This window comes from Protobothrops mucrosquamatus, unplaced genomic scaffold (genome assembly GCF_001527695.2).
Source record: "Protobothrops mucrosquamatus isolate PMUCROS unplaced genomic scaffold, P.Mucros_1.0 scaffold1986, whole genome shotgun sequence".
NCBI lineage: Eukaryota > Metazoa > Chordata > Lepidosauria > Squamata > Viperidae > Protobothrops > Protobothrops mucrosquamatus.
In genome coordinates, this window is record NW_015388102.1 from 334,252 (window position 1) to 355,124 (window position 20,873).

Here is a 20,873-nt window from a genome sequence, read left to right on the forward strand (position 1 = left end):
TAAAGTGGTATTAATACTTCACGTGATCTTGATTCTATCCCTCTGTTAATGCAGCCCAGCACTGTGTTGGCCTTTTTGGCAGCTGCAGCACACTGCTGGCTCATATTTAAGTGATTGTCCATTAGGACTCCGAGGTCCCTCTCACAGTTACTACTATTGAGCAAGGTACCCCCTATACTATACCTGTACATTTGGTTTTGCTTGCCTAAATGTAGAACCTTACTTTTTTCACCATTGAATTTCATTTCGTTAGATAGCACCCAGTGTTCAAGTCTATCCAGATCCTCCTGTATCCTAAGCCTGTCTTCTGGAGTGTTGGCTATTCCTGCCAGCTTGGTGTCGTCTGCAAATTTGATGATTTCCCCATCTATCCCCTTGTCCAAATTGTTGATGAAGATGTTGAAGAGCACTGGGCCCAGAACAGAGCCCTAGGGCACCCCACTACACACTTCCCTCCATGTAGATGCGGTTCCATGAACCCCAACATTTTACAAACTTTTATGGTTCTTCTTTATTTATTATGCATTTATTATTTATTAACTAAATTGGTAGGCTACTGAATCATTCTGGCTCTTGGTGGCTTACAGCAAAGGAAAACACAATAAAAGCATCCAACATAACAAAAACAAATACACATATAGTTAAAAGCTCCATAAAAACAAGGAGGCATGGGGCAGATATGATATTATGGGACATCCCATGTAAAGTAAAATCCACAGCAAATCAACACTAACAGTAGTCATTTAAAATAGAGGTTACCTTCAGTTAATGACCACTTATTCAGCAAACATTCAAAATTCAACAGCACTGAACGAGTGGTACTTATAGCCATTCCGGCCCTTGCAGCAGTCCCACAGTCATGTGATTGCAATGCGGGCACTTGGCTCGCAATTATGATGGTTGCAGTGTCCTGCAGTCAAGTGATCGTCCATTTGCCATCTTCCCTGTCAGCTTCCCACAAGCAAGGTCAATAGGAAAGCTATCAGCAAAGGTCACAAGTCTCTTGCCCCACTTTTTCTCCTGAGGGGCTACAGGTCCCTTACTCCCTCCCATCTGGTCACATTTGTGTTTTGCAGCAGCAGTACACCCATTTGTGCAGCACTGCAGTCCCCTTTCCCCAGCCCATATAGATCTGTACAGAACAGCAGCCCCTGACCTGGTGCCTGACAGCAGCATCTTCTTCCCAGCACACTCACATTCCTGCCCCACAGTAACACTCTCTCCAGCCTGCATGCACTCATACAGTGCTACAACACCTTCTTTCCAGCCCACAGGCAGTCATGCAATGCCTCATCCCCAGCCCACATCCACTCATTTTTGTGTTGGAAGCCAACAGAAAGTTACAAGTCAGTCACCTGAGATCATTGTTTAATAAGCCACAATCCTTGCTTAACAGTGGTAAGAGACACTACAGAGATTGCCATCACTAAATAATGTGGTCACATTGCATCACTTGCCAACGGGCTCCTGCTATCACCTGAGAATACCAACATCTTAAAGCAGAGGAGTCAAACTGCCGGCCCACGGGCCAGTTGCATTATATGGAGGCCACACCCAATGCAATGCAAAAAAAGTCACGATATGTTGTGACATGTCACGTGATGTGGCGAGTGTGACACCCGTGTCTTAAAGGATTTGTTGATCATATCACTGATCATATCACATGAGATTTGGGATATTTTAGAGAAGGGGGTGGGATACTCTGAATGCTACTTGTACTGTCCATTCATCTACCAGAGAAGCTCATGTTTCTTCTATATTATTTATACATTTATTATTATGATATGGCAATGCTTTTGGCAAGAAACAAATAAACACATTTGAACTTAAAAGCCACCTGCCCCTGATTTTAAAATGCCATCCTCAGCTTCTGTTTTTATTATTTCCATTTTTATATTTGGTAGGTTAATTTTAGCTGCATTTATGGTGAAGTTGGAACCATGGATGTATTTTTAAAAATTATATTCTGAATAAGCCACTGAGTTTTTCTGTTATTGTGGCAGGATACAAATGTGTTAAATAAATACATAAGTAAATAAGAAGTTAAAAAATAAAGTCTATTGTTTATGTAGATTTAAAACAACACTTTATTTGCCACAAAAACTGCAGTGCAGAATTTTTCAGCCAGAAAGTCTTCTGTTTATTTGGAGTCTTAATATCCTTAAAAAGTTCTTTTCTTTTTAACTTCTCACTAAGAGAAGATTAATCCAATCTTTCATGTGTTATCTTCAATTTCTACCAAGGGACCATTTGTAATAAGACAACTTTCCATACGAGAATCTTCTGCCTTTTTACCACATTAACTTGGAAATTTATTTTTCCTGCACACTTGGCAAATAAAGCAGTAATTTTCTTCACAACTGTGTTTCTGTTTTAAATATTATCCAAAGTGAACATATTATACCCCTTTTTTCAGCTTTCCAAAAGTTGCCAGCAAATTATGGTTTTCAATGTAATGCAAGAGAGTAGAGTGACAATTAAATAGTTGGGAAACAATTAAATTTTCCTTTTTAATCTTACAGTTCACTGAAATGTAAACTTTAGCATTTCTCCTGACCTCCTAGCACAGCTTCTGACCTGTAATCAGAAGTCAAGTGTAGCTCTTGATGTACCCTGCAAAAGGTTGTGTTGCGTGTTCTAAAGTGCACATTATGTTAATCTTACCTCAACGTACAACCAGTGGTGAGATTCAAATATGTGAACAACCAGTTCTCTGTGTGGATGCAGCTTCTAGAAGTCCATTCTGGGCCTGGGCAACAAAAAATTAGCTACCGATTCTGCCAAAGTGGTGCAAACTGGCTGAATCCCACCATTACTTATAACTATTTGTTTAGTGACCATTCAAAATTACAATGGCATTGAAAAAAGTGACTTCAGACCATTTTTCACAAGACCGTTGCAGTATCTCCATGGTCAAATGATCAAAATTCAGATGCTTGGTCACTGGCTCATATCCATGATGGTTCTGGGGTCATGTGATCATCCTTTGTAATAAGCAAAATCAATGGGGAATCCAGATTCACTTAACAACCGTGTTACTAACTTAACAACTGCAGTGATTCACTTAACAACTGTGGAAAGAAAGGTGATAAAATGGAGGAAAACACATTTAACAACAAATTTTGTCTCCCTCCAAAAGCAACAAATGAATAAGTAATAATATCTCTCAGATCTCTTTCTACACCCAGATGTTGTTTTGCTTCAGATTTGTTAATAAGTTGTAAGTGCATCTCCTCATACTCAGGCCTGCATGTTTAAATTCTCAAATACGAAGCTACATTTTCAGATCTGGGAATACAGTGAAAATGTTCCCAAGGCTTACCTGACTTTTTCTATCAGTTTCTATGGTCGTAGAACAGCATTCCCCCAGAGATCCAGATCCCAGATGGCCCTGATCCTGTTGGCCTTTCACAATGTATTAAAGACCTTTCTTCCCCAGACTTTTAGGCCAGGACATTAAGTGAACTCTATTGATTGATTTGTTTAGTTCTGAGCTGGGATTGGAGGTGGATAATTTTAAACTTCATGCACATTCAGTTATTGCATTCTTTATTTGGGGATGTTATATTTTTTATTGTGCTGGGTTTTATTCCTTTGTTCATTACCCAGAATTACTGTTGTAAGATGGATGGCTATCTAAATTGCATATAGTAGATATGTAGAAAACAAATAATAAAAGGATTGTTGCTAGGATAGTTTCTACTTCTAAAACGCTTGTGTCTATTTGTCTGTGTGTAATCTTCTGTTGGACAAAGTAATATATCCCAGAGCATCAGTTTTTGAATCAAAGTACCTCAATGGGCTGGCCTACCGAATGCATCCTAAATCCGGGATCTATTACTTTTGTGGGACTGAAATTTGGCAAAATTGTGGCTGCTTCAGCACCAGTACATTTTCCAGACACCCATTGATGGGTGTGATGCAATGGAAGATGGGAGGGTGGTATCCCCATCCTATTTCCCACTTCCATCTGGTCCTTGCACCTTGTTGCCACCCACTTTGGAACTGAGACTGAAATTTGAAATTTCTTAATGGCAATTGGTGATGAAAAAAGAATGAGAGGAGGTGGAGGGATTTCCAATGCTCCCTGCTAGCTTCTCACAAGGAAACTCAATGGGGAAGTTGGCAGGAAGAAACTCAATGGGGAAATTGACAGTACTACTTTTGTCCCCGTTTATCATTCTGATTCTCTTTCTTTGAAAGGATGACCACATGGGTCACAGGTTGTCTAGTTGCCTTTAAACTTCATTGTAAGTATCTGCATGAATAAATAAACTCTGGAGAGTGACGAAATCACTCCAGAAGAAGCATCCATCATCAATGGATACTTTGAGGATTAGGTATCAGATGAAATCTGAGTCTTTAAAGAAGGTAAGGCTCCAAGGAAGTGGAAGAGGTTTGAGATCAATCTATTGGGGCCACAACTACCTTGAATACAATCTGGGTCAGTCACTGGGACAAGAGGTTTAGTCTTTCAAGCTTTTGGATTCATGCTGGAGTCCGCCTTCAGGGAACTTCTCTTTAGCAGAGTGGGTACTTTGGGCTATTCTCTGTGTTATATACTGTACACACAGAATTGCCCAAAGCATTCATTCTGCTAGAGAGCTCAGAAGACAAAAACCTCTGGTCCCAGAGAATTGACCCAGATTGGATCTGCAACATTATCCTGGGACACATATATTCACCTTCATTCACAACCAAGATAAACATTCTACCCGTGATCATCCTCAGTTCTACAGGAATTTTAACTTCAATTCATATAGCATAACATTCTCTAAAGAGGACTCTAACTGAAGGTTGGCTGAAAACGAATAGAATTTTCTTTGCGAGCTATGAGAAAATCTCTACTCAGATTCATCGAATAAACATAGATGTTTTCTTCAGATCTTGCTGCTCTAGCATTTGAAGAAAATAAAGTGAGCACAGACCAAGGTCAATTCTGTATGACCTCTTTTTTTTACAGAGTTTGTAATTTTAATGAGTGCAGGCAAATAATTTTTAAAAGCATATACATTACAGTGGAAATGTGAGGCTGGAAAATGCATTGCCTACTATCTTTTGATATAAAACTGAGTGTCTTGTGTAGTTTGCAGTGTTTGCGTTATAATAAAAATGACAGTTCATACCATACTGATGAACTAAAATATAGTAATTATCATAATATGGCCTAAAATATTTTCTCTATTCTACTGAGCAGGAATAAACTCTATTTAAATGGCCCTTGTGACCTTTTGAACTCTGAATAATTCTTGATTATCTAAATAGGGACACATCAAAAGAGATTCAAATCATGGAACTGTCAACTCAGGCAACATAACTGCTTAAACGTTTGTATTCACTCAAGCTAGAAAAAAAGCTTTTTTTAATGAAGGGAATAAAATCTCTATTATTTTCAAGAATTAACATAATGAGGAGCTCTATTATTTCTGGAAAATCATTTAATTAGGGATGAAAGGAAACACATTCAACTTTGCATTATAGCTTTCCCTTGAATTAATTAAATCAGCCTCTTCTGCCCCATTCCCTTGGGCCGGTTTGCGTAAATTTCCTGGGTAATGAAGAAAATATAGTTAGCCTCCCAGGTATGTGCATAGCTGCTGGAACTTCAAAAAGTAAGCATTGGTCTCATTTTAATATTTCTTTTGTTTAATGAATAAAACACTCTACCTCCCTTTTTTTGCCAAGCTTTAAGCCAAGCTTCTCCAAACTTGGAAACTTTAAGGCCTGTGGACCTCAACTCCCAGAATTCCCCACCCAGCAAGACTGGCTGACGAATTCTGGGAATTGAGGTCTACAAGTCACCAAGCCTGGAGAACCCTGCTCTAAGTCTTCCTTTCCATTTACCCTGCATCAATCCTGAGGCATTTCAGCTGCCTTGGCATTGAGGAAAACAACACAGCTAGCACAATGAACAGCTAATGTGGTTGGATGGAACATTTCAGTTTGGACACAGGTTATCTGACTTTAAAGGTGGTGCTCTACCATGAATTTAAGAGGTGATCTTGATCCAATCATTGGTTTTTCTGCTTAACTGACCGTAGCGTTTCTGTTGCAAGCAGAATGATTTTAAAAGGAGGAAAGAAAAAGAAAAAAAGAAAGGAAATAAGAAAACCAGGATGACAGTAGAGAGATACAACAAGACTTACATAAATCAGAGGCTTTGTAACAAAAAGGCTATGAATGGAAGCAAACAGTTGCACGCCACATGAGAGAAAATCTAAACATTATACATTTGTATAAGCAGAACGAAAAGAGAAGAAGACAGATAAATAAAATGAACATAACCATTGCTTAGATGAAGAACCGCATTCATCTTTTTTTTTAAAAAAACTAGTTTTATTGGTTTTTTGATTTTTAAAACAAAGTACTCAAGACACACCGTGGTGTTAGGGTGGTCAAACATCCGCAGACAAAACATATATACATAATTCAATCAATACATCAAATATTCCCTCTCTTTTTCCCTTAAGTAACATATTATATTTAAAATAATCCAGTTCTAGCTTAAATTTATTCAACCTAAACCTGTTTTTAAAGCTTTATAAATTTACACTACCATAATCAAAATAACTTTAAGTTATTTTAAACTTCAGTTCGGTATCCCTTCCAAATATATTCTAATTCCTTAATTTTATCATAAATCTTATTTATTCCTTCTTCCACTAATATCCCTTATTTAAAATAAAATATTAATCTATCCTATATGTATCTAATCCATCAATCAATCTCTTTAAACTGACAAAATAAAGTCCAACCTTAAATCATTTCAATCCATTTGACAGAATTCAAATTTCATCCAGTTAATTTTCATAACTAATCACATCCATGTTATCAAACAAACAGATCATCTTATTAGATTAACTCAACATTACATAATAATTTTCTTACAAATAAACCTATCATTCTAAAAAAAACAAAAAACACACATTCTTAATCAATTTAATATATATATTCCATTAATCACCCCTTTTTCTCTTACGTTTTAAGCTGAAAAGATAATATCAAACCTTAAATCATTTCAATCCATTGGACATCAAACAAACAAATCATCTTATTAAAAATAATAATTTTCATATCGATAAACCCATCAATTCAAAAAGTACATTCTTAGTCAATTTAATATATATCTTCCATTAATCGCACATTTCTCTTACATCTCGCTCATAATCTTAGTCTTTAAATCAGTCCATAATTCTAAATTGCCTTTAATTCATTACATAAAATTTTAAATTTCACTTCTTTTCAGTCTTATTCTGGGCTTCTTCTTCTGCCAGGTAGGTTTCCATAACAGAGCTTCCCTTCCAACTAATAAGTCTCTCTTTATTGCTTGCTGTATCATTTGAATCCATGTAAACCATCTTGGCCTTGGCATTGGCCCTCTGTTTCTCTTAACCATAAAATTTCGTTGCTTTGACATTTCAAATCTCAGTCTTTGCTTTCCCTGGTCCTCAAAACCATAGATGAACTGCTTATCAGACAAAGTCAATTTCTCTTTATTCTCAGTTAAGTCCTCTTCTTGTGTAGTCTGTTTTATAGAATAATCAGAAGTAGTTTGAGAGTCAATTTTGAGGTTTAAAGGAGAGATTCTGGCTCTTAATTCTGTAGTAAACTCTTTCATTGTAGCACATATTTCTTCTTTAGCCTCATAAATCTTTTCCAGAATAAGTTTACAATTTAAGTATGAATGCAGCTCCATTTTAAAAGTTATTCAGCTGGATCAGGTTAACTTTCTCTCAAAAAAACCCCAACAGTTTGAAGGCCCAACATCTCATCTCCAAATAGTCAACAATTACATTATTAGCTTTTGGCCAGTAGATGTCCTCAGTAAGCTAAAAAAATTTTTTCAAGAGTCATTTTTTTCCTTTCTTTCTATTTTTTAAGGAAAAAGTGGAGAAAGAAATACTGTTCCAATATAAGATAGTAATAGCGCTCAGCAAGAAAAAAACAACAACAGCATAAACTGATAATACAGCTCTTAAGAAAAAAAAAAAATTTCGGTACCCCAAAACATGTATAAAAATGATGTAGTCTTTAAAATTTTGTTTTATTCTTTTGTTCAATGCCTTTCTTCCCAAACAAGTAGAAGCTGCTTTTCCAAGCTAGGGAAATAATTCCAACAGGGCTCTTACAGGCAAAAAAAGAAGAAAACAAAGTAGAATAAAAAGAGAAGCAAAGAAAAAAGTCTCACCCGGATACACCACAGTGGGTTTTCAAGCTTAGATGTTTTGTTTGAAGTATTTTTTTCCCCCACCAAACAGACAGACGCCGCTCCTTAGAACAGGGAAGTCATCCAAAAAGCAAGCTCTTTGCAGGAAAAATAATTCAGGATGGAGAGAGGGAGGAAAGGTCTCACCCGGATTCACCACGGTGGTTCTTTATGCTTAGATGATTTTCTGACTTCAGCTGGCACAGCGAAGTGATCGGCCATTTTACTGACCGATCTTCTTCTCCATCGGCCCTACAGAGTTAGCTCGGACTGTAGGGGGAGCCGCTGCTCTACTGCAGCCGAGCAAAAGCCTCCTCGACTGTGGTCGCCCCTCCAGGGCGATTTAAGATCCGCATAAGGGTCTACTGGTAGAGAGAAAAACAGCCAATGAAGAGCAACAGCTCTTCAGATGGCTGAAGCTGCCTGATCCGGAAGCGGAAGTCTAGAACCACACTCATCTTAATTTGAGTAATATCCTTACAAAAATCAACCAAAATCTTATAAAACCGTATATAAGCTTCTAAATTCTTCATCCAGTGAAGTGACAGAAAAACTCACATCCAATTAGAAGTTCTGGAGAGATTAAAAAGAGCTGGTTATAGATAATCCTCAACTTATGACCACAATGGAGCCCAAAATTTCCTTGCTAAGCAAGGCAGTTTTTAAGTGAGTTTTGTCCCATTTTATGACCCTTTTTGCCACAGTGGTTAAGTAAACCACTGAAGTTGTTAAATGAATCATGCAGTTGTTAAGCAAATTTGGCTTTCCTCATTGATTTTGCTCGTCAGAGCCAGCTGGGGAGGTTACAAATGGTGATCACATGATCCCGGGAGAATGCAGCTGTCAAAATGCATGCCAGTTGCCAAGTGTCCAAATTTTGATCATGTGACCATGGGGATTCTGCAAAAGTTGTAAGTGTGAAAAACAGTAATGTCATTTTTTTCAGTGCTGTTGTTACTTCAAATGGTCACTAAATGAATGGTTGTAAGTCGAGGATTACCTGAACGTATGTGAAACTGCAGTTCTTCCACTGATCATCTGTGAATTCCACATACTTTAAGTGCCTATGCAGAAGCCCCGTCTTCCAAGCATGCCTTATATGTTCAGGTAATCCTCTACCTTCCTTCCCGAATTCAATACAACCAACTTTAGAAGGAATATTGTTAGCATCACTTGGCTCCCACCAGAGAAGACAAGCAGGTTGGCTGAATTCTCAGGTAACCATTCAGAGAAATGCAAATATGTAACTTTCCCCCCCCCCCTCGTACATTGTAGTTTTTATACATTGGTACACAACTAGCTGCGTTAATGGATTGTCAATTAGTGTCCCTGATTTGAAGCTCTTTTGATGTATCACTGTTTAGATAATCAAGCTTTATACTTTTCCTTTTTAGTAATAATGATAACTGTGTCAAATTTCTTCAGGAAGATAAACTGTGCAATTACCTATAATGCATCATTGGACTTTGAAAGGGAGGAGAAAGGCATGTTGGAGCAGAAGTAGAAATCATGAATTGCTAAAAACATCTGAAGATAAGATACTATCCACTGAAAGACTCAACTTGTCTATCTATGAGTTTGGCTAAGAGCTCTGTGCTTTTATTTATTTTCCCTATATACCTCCAAGAAGTACTTATCTTCTCAGGCCCTGAAAACTCTTTCCACTGTAACTGTAAATCCCAAATCTGTGCAATCTTCTGGCTCCCTGAGCAATCTATATATATAAAAAGCATGTCAAAAAGATACAGGAAGAGGGTTTTAAAAGCCTTCTTTTTTTCGGGGGGGGGGAGGTATAGTTAAAGGAAACCCAGCTTTCTGTAATTAAAAGAGATATATCCTGAAAAGTCATTTCTAATTCTGATGGGCAAAATGGAGGGCTTCTTATTGCACATAACTGGGCAAGGAGCAAGAACAAAGAAGATGAATGACAATTATATGAGTAACTTCTCGAAACTCTCAGGCAAGGTTGTATGATAATATTGCTTTCTGAAACAGTGATATTTGTGTTTGCATATGTATGGTACAGCTTACGTAATACTGTGCTCCAATTACTGAGTGGCAACTAAGGAGGAAGGAAACAATACATTTTTATGCTTCAGTTGAGACTGGAGGCTGGGCCTGCACTATGCAGATGCAAATATGCCATAGATTTTTTTTTAAAAAAGAATTGGCACATTTCATTAATATAAACTGTGTAGTCTGCCATAGCATCGTGCAGTCTTTTAATGGAGCAGGCAAATAAGATAGTCACTATCTTATAGATAGATGATAGATAAGTAAGTAGGTAGATGATAGATAGACAGACACAGAGACAGAGAGACAGAGAGACAGACAGATGACAGATGATAAATGATAGACATGTAAAAAGCATATAGAATAGTTATAGTAGATTATATATATAATTATAAATAGGGTATATATTATAGAAAACTGACAGAACCAAAAGCTACATAAAATCATGAAATTTCAATATGAAGCCCATTACACTCATAAGAAATGGCTGCTTATCTATATAAAGATAGGAAAGATCTCTAAGGTTATGCAAAGAAACAGAGTTTTTACTCAGAAAAGTTCAATTCCTACAGTATTGTACAAGAAAAACAAAAGATTCAGTGGGGTGCAACAGTCTTTAAAAGTGACACCAGAAGCGCAGCAAGCTTTGAAAGTTATAAGACAAGGCAACCTATTGCTGGAACTTTACAGTTTGGACAAATGAAGACGCTTTTTATGATTTATATTTGGCAATTCAGTTGATGGTATCTACACTTTTCTTCGTACTGAACAGAACAGGTTGAGACAAAAGTGTTGATTCTAAGCTAATGCATATGTTGAATTCCATGTGCATTATGCAGATTCATGTTTTTATAAGCAGAATAATATTTTAAAAAGGAATTTCTTTCTTTATAGTGAAAAAGAATGAATGTAGACTGCTGATATGTACACCCTGTAGCAATTACATATGTATCTTTTCTTATCTATATGTAGTAGTCAAGGTAGTCCTTGACTTACAATAGTTCATTTAGTGACTGTTTGAAGTTACAAAGGCACTGAAAAAAGTGACTTATGACCATTTTCACACTTACAATAGTTGCAGCATCAAAATTCGGATGCTTGGCAACTGATTTATATTCATGTGCATTTTTATGAAAGCGATTTTAATATGGCTTCTATTTAAGTACCATTTCACTAATATTTTTTTATTCTTATTGTAAATTCTAACTTCTGAGAGCACCAAACATAAGTAACTTCAGAGCGATAACTGGTTTATTTATATCAGATGGTAAGATACTGTAGAAAAATGTAATCCAAAACTACATATTATTTTACAAGTATTTTGGTGACTGATCTCTGGAACAATCTCCCCCTGACATGCCACAGGCCCCAATTCTACAAACATTTAGGAAAATGGTTAAGAGCTGACTCTTCCCCGAGGCACAAGGCCAACGGAGTGAAGAGTTGCACCTTTGGGTGGTTCTGTTATCTATTGGTCTCCATTTTATACTCTGTACAGGTAATCCACAACTTACAAACGTAATTGAGCCCACAATTCCAGTCATAAGTCATGATGGCTGTAGAGCAGATCACCTGATTTTATGACCTTTTTTGCGGCATTTATTAAGTGAACACTGAGGCAGTTAAGTGAACCCATTGTTCACTATGGGATTTTTTTTTGGCAGAAACCAGAAGTAAATGCTGGTTTCCAGCAAAAAGGTAAATTGTGGTTGTGAGGCTGTGGAACATTGCAAACAGCCAGAAAAGTGGGCCAGTTTTCTAGAGCCTAAAATGCATTCATGTGGCTGTGGGGGATAGGGGGGAGTAGATGTCAGAACTTTGAATCCAGGTCATAGATAACTTTTTCAGTGTCTGTGATAACTTTGAGCAGTTATTAAGCTATCAGTTGTAAATCGAGGACTATTGTATTTATATTTTGGAAAGGCTTATGGTTATATGATCAGTTTTCTTTTATTCATTGCATTATATATTTTGAAAATAAATAAACGAGTCTGTTTTGTTTATGAGCCTCATTTCTAAAAAAAATAATTCAACCAGAGTACAAAAGTGATAAAGTGAGACTGAGTCTTTCTTTCTTTTTTCTTTCTGTTGTTATTCTGTTGTTGTTTTTTCCTACTCATCCATGGATAAAACTTTAGCTTTAATTTTTAGATATTATATATCTGAATACACACATAATGTATAGATGTGAACATATGCTTATTTATAGAATTGAGTATGAATATTTATTTATTTCACATCAAATTTATATGTGTGATTCTCCATTCTGCTGCTCAGATCATACAACTAGATTCATAAAATAAAGACGTTAAAGAATGTAGAATGGTCTCTTCTTCTACAATAATATTACAGAACAATCAAACCTTTATAGATGTAATAACTCACCAATTGTACTTTATATTATTTTGGAAATTTCCCATTTCTGCCTTTCAAGGATCTGCTTTTGCTCATTTAGTTCAAAAATTGATAGAAAATACGTTCTGGGTTTCCAGAGAAGATTAAACTATGATGCACAGTTGTAAAACTTTTTATTGAGCTTACTTAGGTGTAAGAATATATAAATAGCAATTATAGCAGTCTCTGATTTCAATTTGCCAAATGCGAATTAAAATGTATGCCCAAGTCTAAGGAGCAGTGTTTCCAGCAGTGTTTTATTTCATATTATTAAATAATTTTCTTGACATAGTGTTCTGAGGATAGAACACTATGCATTTTTCTTCATATATTTAGCACTTAGAGCCTGCAGATTATATTCTATAAAATAAAGTTAAACCTTGAGAAACATGGTGGTAGTACAAAAGAGAACCTTGTCAGCTAGAGCATGTTGGTTGCGGCACTCCTTTCAGATCTTACATTTATTTTGCAACTGTGGGATATCTGTAGTTTCAAATAATTTAACAACCGGTTCTCTGCCTTGCCTTCCCTCTGCCTGGTCAGGGTGGGCAGGTAGGGGGGTCGGTTGGGGTGGGGGTGGAGGTCCCAGTTGGGGGGGCAAGGACTTCCGGTTGCAGAATTGCTGGAGGTTCCCGCTGGGGAGGCAGGAGAGAATGATTGGAGGGGGTCAACAAGAGTCTCCGACTGGGGGAAGGTGAGGGGGCCTGGCTAGGGGTACGGGAGGGACGGGATACTTCCACAGAGGAAAGCTGTCCCCCCTGCCTGCTGAGCCTCTCATCCACACCATGGTCATGTAGGATTGCCTAGAAGGGGCGCCGGGCAGGGGGCTGGAGGGGGGATGGCTGGCAGAGGTGATCAGAACCGCCACTGTCTCCCTTCTGCAGCGCAGCCCCATCGGCGCCAGCAGAGATGGCCAAAAGGGAGCCCTCACCCAGCCTGGCCCCCCTCTGCTCGGTGGCTCTGACTGGGGCAGCTGCTGCTGCTACCCTGAAGGCAGCCAACCTTAGTCCCCCAAACAAAGCCCATATATTACCAGGAAAGTCCTCAAGACAAAGTCCAGGCATAAAACAAATGGCAGTCTTCAAAGCAAAGACAGGGTACAACGCAAAGGCAGTTCTGAAGGTACAATCCACAGGGCTAGGGTAAGACAAACAGCAGTCCTCAAACCAAGGCAAAAAGCAGTCCTTAAAGCAAAGCAAAAAGGCATGAGTCAAAGCCGGGGGAGTGTAATCCAAAACAAACATTTGTTCTTGGCAAAGACTAACTCCTCACAGCTTCTCCTTAAGTCACTCTATTCCAGGTGTTCCTTGGGAGGAGGGGTGGGGCAGCCCTCTCCCGAGTAGCCTTGCAGCCCTTCTCTGAGCTTGCCTATGCTCCGCTCTCCTAGCCCTTAGATCAAGTGGAGGAGGCAGCCGTTCCTCATCAGAGGAGATGTGCTGCTTATCAGCACCACTGCCTGTTCCTCTCCTCTGTCTGTGAAGATAGGCAGCTCTCCATCTGGTCAACCATCTCCTCCAATGCCTGAGGGGCCTGGGACAGCATCATCCTCAGCTCCTGACTTCTCCAAATAGGCCAAGGGAGATGTGCATCCCTGTCAGACGGTCCCCATTCCAACTCCTCCTCCTCCTCTTAACCAGGCTCCGATGGGGCCATGACATATTGTAGTTTTAATATTTGCATCCTGTCCTGAGAATCATGGTGGATTGGAAATATTTATTAACTAAATACAAAAGAGGTTGCCATAAAGAAGAGGGAGTAACGCTATTCTCCAAAGCACTTGAAGCCAGGACAAGAAGCAATGGATGGAACCTAATCAAGGAGAGAAGCAACCTAGAACTAAGGAGGAATTTCCTGATGGATAGAACAATTAATCAGTGGAACAACTTGCCTCCAGAAGTTGTGAATGCTCTGACACTGGAAGTTTTTAAGAAGAGATTGGACAATCATTTGTCTGAAATGGTACAGGATTTCCTGCCTGAGTAGGGGGGTTGGGCTAGAAGATCTCCAAGGTCCCTTCCAATCCTGCTATTATGTTATGAATAAAATAATGTAATGGGAAAAGAGGAAGTGAATCAGATGGAAGTGGTAGAATAGTCATACCGTTCTTTCTGCATGCAGTGGTTTATGGAGCACAACTTTAAACTTTGCAGCTACTGTTTCAATAGGGCCACCAAAATCTAAAAGATTCTGGAATAACTGCTTTGGGATTAACAAGAGGTTTGTCTGCTCTCCATGATTTTCATTAAGCTGATCTGCAAAATCAAACTGACATTCACATCAGGACTGCTTTCTCCCTTTATAAGGATGGTTACAGAAATAGAAAAACTATTGCACCAAATGCAATCAAAGAATTATAGTATCTAAACTAACCAAGTTACTTCTTGAATTGGATAATATGGCTGGGGAATTTTTATTTGCATGAATTTATCCATTGTCTTTAAGAATACTTTCTATTTGCTTTGCGTCTTTGTAAAATGATATAATAAAAAGTAATTAATTATTAGGAGCAATTCTCTCTTATTTGATCTTTTTATAGTTTCTTCTTTTGATAAGAAAGAAGGAGTATTTAGAGAAAAATGCCTTAATTAGTTCTCTCTCCTTCTTAAAAAGCAGCATACTAAAAAAGAATAATAAAACGAATATTAGAAAATCAGCTTAACTGAGACTTACTTTGCTTTTGCTTCAGCATCCTCATATGCTTTATTGGAAACATCATCCAGGCCTCCAATCAAATGTTTGAAAGAGCTGTAAAATTAAGACACAATTTAAAGAAAATGTTTCTGATATAACTGAAAAGTTGCAAACATTCTCTATTGTGCAAGATCTGCCTAAGATCTTATAAAATACTATGACAAAACATGCGTGCACACCACAAATAGATAATTATGCCAATGATTTTGATTCAATGTCTATCTCCCATAAACAAAAGGCTTCCATTTGATCATGAAATCATGATTAATATTGTTTCTATTTTTTATTTTATTCACTTATTGCATTTATATCCCACCACAACCAAAACAATTCCTGAAAGTCAATTTAACTCAGTGTTCTTTTGAGTAGAAGGCTCAGAGTTTTTCAGCAGGGGGAAGAGGAAAGATATAATAATAGTTTTTTAGCATATGGAAGAGAGAGATAATATAATAAATAAACAACAATAAATAGTAAATAACACTGGACAGCATACAAGTTTAATTTATTATTATGGTTGGTCACACAGTTAGCCAAATGTTTACACTGGATTTGGCAATCCAGTCTAAACATCTTACTGACAGTGCCACCAATAATAATAATACTAAAAATAAATAAAAGTTAAAATAAACAAATAAGAAATTAAACCTGTATGCTGCCCAACTCATTGTATTCTTTGCTGATTGCCATTTCATTCCAAATTATCATGACTAAGGAAAAATATTTTGGAATATATCTAAAATTGAGAAAGCAAAAAAAAAAAAAGAACATTTCAAGGTTTGAACAAGATGTTTCACTTCCGGTTTGCCGCTGCGGCCGCTTGGAAGGTGATTCTGTCTTCCATTCCGATTTTCCTTTGCTGGGGGACCCTGGAAATGGTCAAAAGTCACCTTGTAGGGGCAACGAGCAAGGAGGGGACCCCCCACTTGATTGCGGGAGGGCTACAATCCGAGGCAGTCCTCCAAACTGGCGGAGAAAAGACCGGCCATAGCAATATGGCTCATCATTAGGCTGCAGACAGCCGAAGTCAAATCTACTGTCAAGCACTCTGAAAGCAATGCGGATGAAACTGGGTAAGATCTGATTTTCTCTTTACCCAAGAACCTTCTTTTCCTTTAAAGGCTGTTTGAAGTATCTTCCCCCTGTGAGGAGAGAGGGAAGGGAATTTTTATCTCACCCTCTAAGAATAGCAGCGTTTGACTACCCAGGGGAATCAAAGCATTAAAAAGAACAACTTTAATCTAATTGGATTTATATTTTCCTCAAACATGGAGACTAAAAATTTTCCTATTTCTATTGGAGACTTTTGTTTTTATTTATAAAAAAGAAATAAAATTGGAAAAAGAATTAGAAAAATTTGGGACTTAAAAAACTCTAAATTGCATCAGTGACATCTTATGGTGAAGCTTGGTATTGCAATTTGTTATTTCCTAATAAGAGACTTGGCCCAAAGCCTAGACCTAGATAAGACTTCCCTGACCTTGGAACCATCTGTGAGAAGATTTAGTTGTAAGAGAACATCTGGGCAGCAAAATTGGCCCACTTGAACTGTGACTGTAAAACTTTACTGACTTTTGCTTAACAAATAAGTTTTACTAGAAAGACTATTTACAAAATAAGTGAAAGAGATGGATGAAGCAATACATGAAAGCAGTCTTGTAACTTGTGATAAAATAAGACCTAAAATAAAAGATCAAGATGCCAGCTTAGATGCACAAAACCAAATTTTGACTACAACTAAAGAATCAGCAATGCAGAAGATAACAGAAAAAGCGGGACAACCCAATATGAAGACAGAGGACTCAATTGACCATCAAATACACCTGATAGAAAATCCAGAAAAGGAAGTGACAACATTGAAAATGGAAATGACTTTCTATATAAACCAGAAGAAATCTGAGAAAGAAGTAGAACAGATTGAATTGAAGACAAATATATTAGAGCAAACATGGGGAACTGGAATAACAGGGAGACAATTTAATGAATACAAATGGGCTAGTCCTTCCAGAAAACTGGCAATCAAATGGTCTCCTTTAATTCAAATAACATATGTAAGAATAGAGGGAGATCTATTTGATGATTTAAAAGTGATGATATGGAAACCTAGTTGGCAAAGGAAGAAAGCTAGAATAAGGTTGAAAAAACTGGGATTTTGACTCATTAGAGGGGATTTTATATTGCCAAATATTAAAGGGAGATGTTGAGATAAGGGGAATTTTGGTTATTAGATTTATAATTTTTGGAAACTAGTTGAAAATAAGGATTTTATCGGCTTAATATTTAAAAATTGGACTTAAAAGGGAAAATAAAGTTAAATATTAAGAATATGTTTGATCTATTGATTAACCCAGGCAATATATATAATGGTTTTGATTTATTAAAGGGGATATTGTGTTATTAAGTAGATGATTTAATATGATGGGAAATAGATAACTCTTAGGAAATAGAACAAGATTATATTCAAATAGATAAAATATGTATTTTGGATATTATAGTTTGTTATGAAGTGAGATAAGGGAAATTTTGGTTACCCAAAGTTTGAAAATTATAAATATCAAAGGTTAAATTGGAATATTGATAAGAAATTAAAAACTGAGTAAAAATTAATAACAGGATATGGATTGTTTATGAAGATTGAATGTAATTAAGGTATGTATAAGCTAAAAATTTATTGATAAATGTAATAATGATGTTCTTATTGAATTGATATAATTAGAAATGTACTAACCTGAATATGAGACAGTAAATGTTAAGGGAAAAAGAGATGTTGTAACCTGAGATTTGCACTAAGATTTTGTTATTGAACTATTGTAACCCAGTCACCATGTTTGATTTAAATATTCAAATGTAAAATTGGAAAATTAATAAAATATTATATAAAAAAGATGCTTCTCAGCAGGTATCTTCTTCAAGTAACCAATTGTTTTGTTTTTTCTGCTCCTAGGTTTAATTTGCTCTAATGAAGGAACAGAATGCATTTGAGAGGTCCTTGGTGCTCTCTGAGCTCAGCTGATTTCTTGCAGACGTTTCATTACCAAACTAGGTAACATCATCAGTGCTAGAGTGTTAACTACTTTAGCAATGAAACATCTGCAAGAAAACAGCCAAGCTCAAAGAACATCAAGGACCCCTCATTTTAACCGTGAGTTACAAATATTCTCCTTTATTGGCAGAATGCATTTATCAAAGATGATTTTACTTAATATTCTTCCAATAAATATTGGAATATTTCTGAATATTTTAACAGCATCAACTGTTATTTCATCCCCATAATCTTGCCCCATACACAAGCCCTTTCTCCTGAAATAATTGGAGAACAAAGACTATTAACTGGCCAATACTATATTTATAGTTCAAGACCTTCAAAGCTACACAAAGATGCATTTTACAATGGTCCTTATAAAAACCAAGGTAGTTTGAGTAAGGTTTTCCTTTCTCTGTATAGATCTCTAATTTGTTTAAAAGATATTGCATGCGTACATACACAAGACTGAAGGGCTAATAATTAAAAGATTACAATGTATTGCCTTTCTAGTTAAATGCTGTAAATATTACCTTGTTTCTAATTGCCAAGCCTCCAAATACTTCACACTAATTTAGACGAATAAGTATTGGCAGTTTTAGAACAGAATGAGGCACTTAGTGTAAGATATCACACATTGTTCAGACGAATGTTTCAAATCAAGCAACATCATGACTGGTGGTGCAGTGGTTAGAATGCAGTATTGCAGGCAAACTCTGACCACAGCCTGGAGTTCGATCCTGATAGGGCTCAAGGTTGACTCATCCTTCCATCTTTCCGAAGTCGGTAAAGTGAGGACACATATTGTTGGCGACAATATGCTGACATTGTAAACTGCCCAGAGAGTGCTGTAATATGGGGTGATATACTGTATAAGTCTAAGTGCTATTGCTATTGTGACTCAAATGTCTAGGTGGATGTCAAAAGATGGTCAATGCAGTTTCAAGGTACCTCTGTAATAATCTGCTCAGAAACTGGGAGGGAAGACAATTGATTAGATAAAAATCACAACCTTGAAAAATCTGTGTATCCTTTCATTATCAACAAGATGGATAGTCGGCAGTCCTGTCTAGCAAAAGATTGTTAACAAGAGAATAAAGGTATACTTTTAACACTAAAGAAAAAGTACGACCTGTCAAAATTCTCTCACTTAATCCCTTTTCCTTTTCAATAAATCTAGTTAAAGAAGTCTCTGTGAGAAACTTGCTTTCAGGCCCAGTCAGCTATTAAGAGGCTAACAGCTAATGATTTGCACATTCCTAATTCAATATGAATACTTTAGTTGACACAATGTCCCATGAAGAGATTTTCTCTTAGTCCTGTTACTAATCACCTGTATATGTTCTGATCCTTAATTTGTAGGCCACACCAACACTAAATGAATAGTTAATTCCTTATGAATAACTGAGTGAATGGCTGAAAAAACAATGAAACAAAGTCTCAGCTGGAATCCTACATGTAAACATTTATCAAAGCATGAAAGCATGTTTTCAATCTTCTATAAAATATCAAGATCAGTTTCCATTCATTCATCAACATAATGATAAAAATGTTCATATTTAATTAATTAGCTATTTATGTAGCCTATGGTGAATTAATTAACTAATGACATATTGCAAAGAAGGAACGAAAAAAAGATACAGATTTGACAAAATTAGCTTTAACAGGTAAATTGAACAGTTAGTTGCTAATATTGATAGCCAAAATAGGATACTTCTAATTATCAGCAGACGATTAGTTTTCAATTTTCATATTTTTCAACATGAAGAAGAAATGAGGAAATGACAGGAATAAGAGATAGAAAAGTCCACTCTTAAGGTACAGAGAAAAGTAAAAATATCCACAAATTGAAAATGATTGCTGGTGGCTTTGTGGCAACAGGTTATGGAGGTAGTTTTCTTTTTCACGATGTTGGCTACTCAAAATAATTTTGGAAGAGGTAATGATTCTGAACCTAGTACTCCTTTACTCAGAAGAAAAATGTAATACAGCTAACTCCAATTTACATGGATAGAATTGGAACTAAATTAATCAGCAATTCTCTGTAGTGATAGCTCCTGTTTTAAGCCTTTTGCTTGATTCTATTCAATACTCAACTCTAAAGTACAAAGCCTAGTCTCTTAATTTTGTGTTTAATGCTAACATATGTCTTGATTGGATTTCTTTGTTAACTGTCATTCGCCAGCTTTGCCAGAAGCACGAAGTATGCAAATATGATAAACAAATGGATGCAGTCTTAGGCTGCATTAACAGAGGGATAGAATCAAGATTATGTGTTTTTTTATATATTTCATCCCTTATTGATCTTCTAGTAAATCTTATATGTACCTCTCTTGCTAATCTATGCCTTTGTGCATAATTTGTATATACTCTATATGTTTCGTCTATGTCTCTCCTTGTTTCCTGTTTGTCCTTTCCTAATATCTCTGTCAACATCTCCGCCATCTTCTCTCCCAAATCTTCTTCCTTTTCCTCTACAATGTTTTGGAATCTTAGAAAGAACGCAGCTTTATCCATTTCCAAAAATGCAATCGTTTCTGTCAACTCCCT

At 36.7% G+C, this 20,873-nt stretch overlaps 1 protein-coding gene across 1 annotated transcript in view; it reads right to left on the bottom strand.

Moving 5' to 3' along the window:
- The window catches only part of PRKG1 (protein kinase cGMP-dependent 1), a 118,793-nt gene extending 97,953 nt beyond the window's left edge, over positions 1-20,840 (bottom strand). Inside the window, exons 1-4 of the mRNA XM_015823783.1 lie at positions 20,652-20,840; positions 18,857-18,892; positions 18,588-18,601; positions 15,284-15,358 (exon numbers count right to left, since the gene is read on the bottom strand). Coding sequence (XP_015679269.1) covers positions 15,284-15,358; positions 18,588-18,601; positions 18,857-18,892; positions 20,652-20,840 — 314 coding nt within the window. The remainder of the gene's footprint in view (positions 1-15,283; positions 15,359-18,587; positions 18,602-18,856; positions 18,893-20,651) is intronic.
- Between the last annotated feature and the right edge of the window lie 33 nt (positions 20,841-20,873).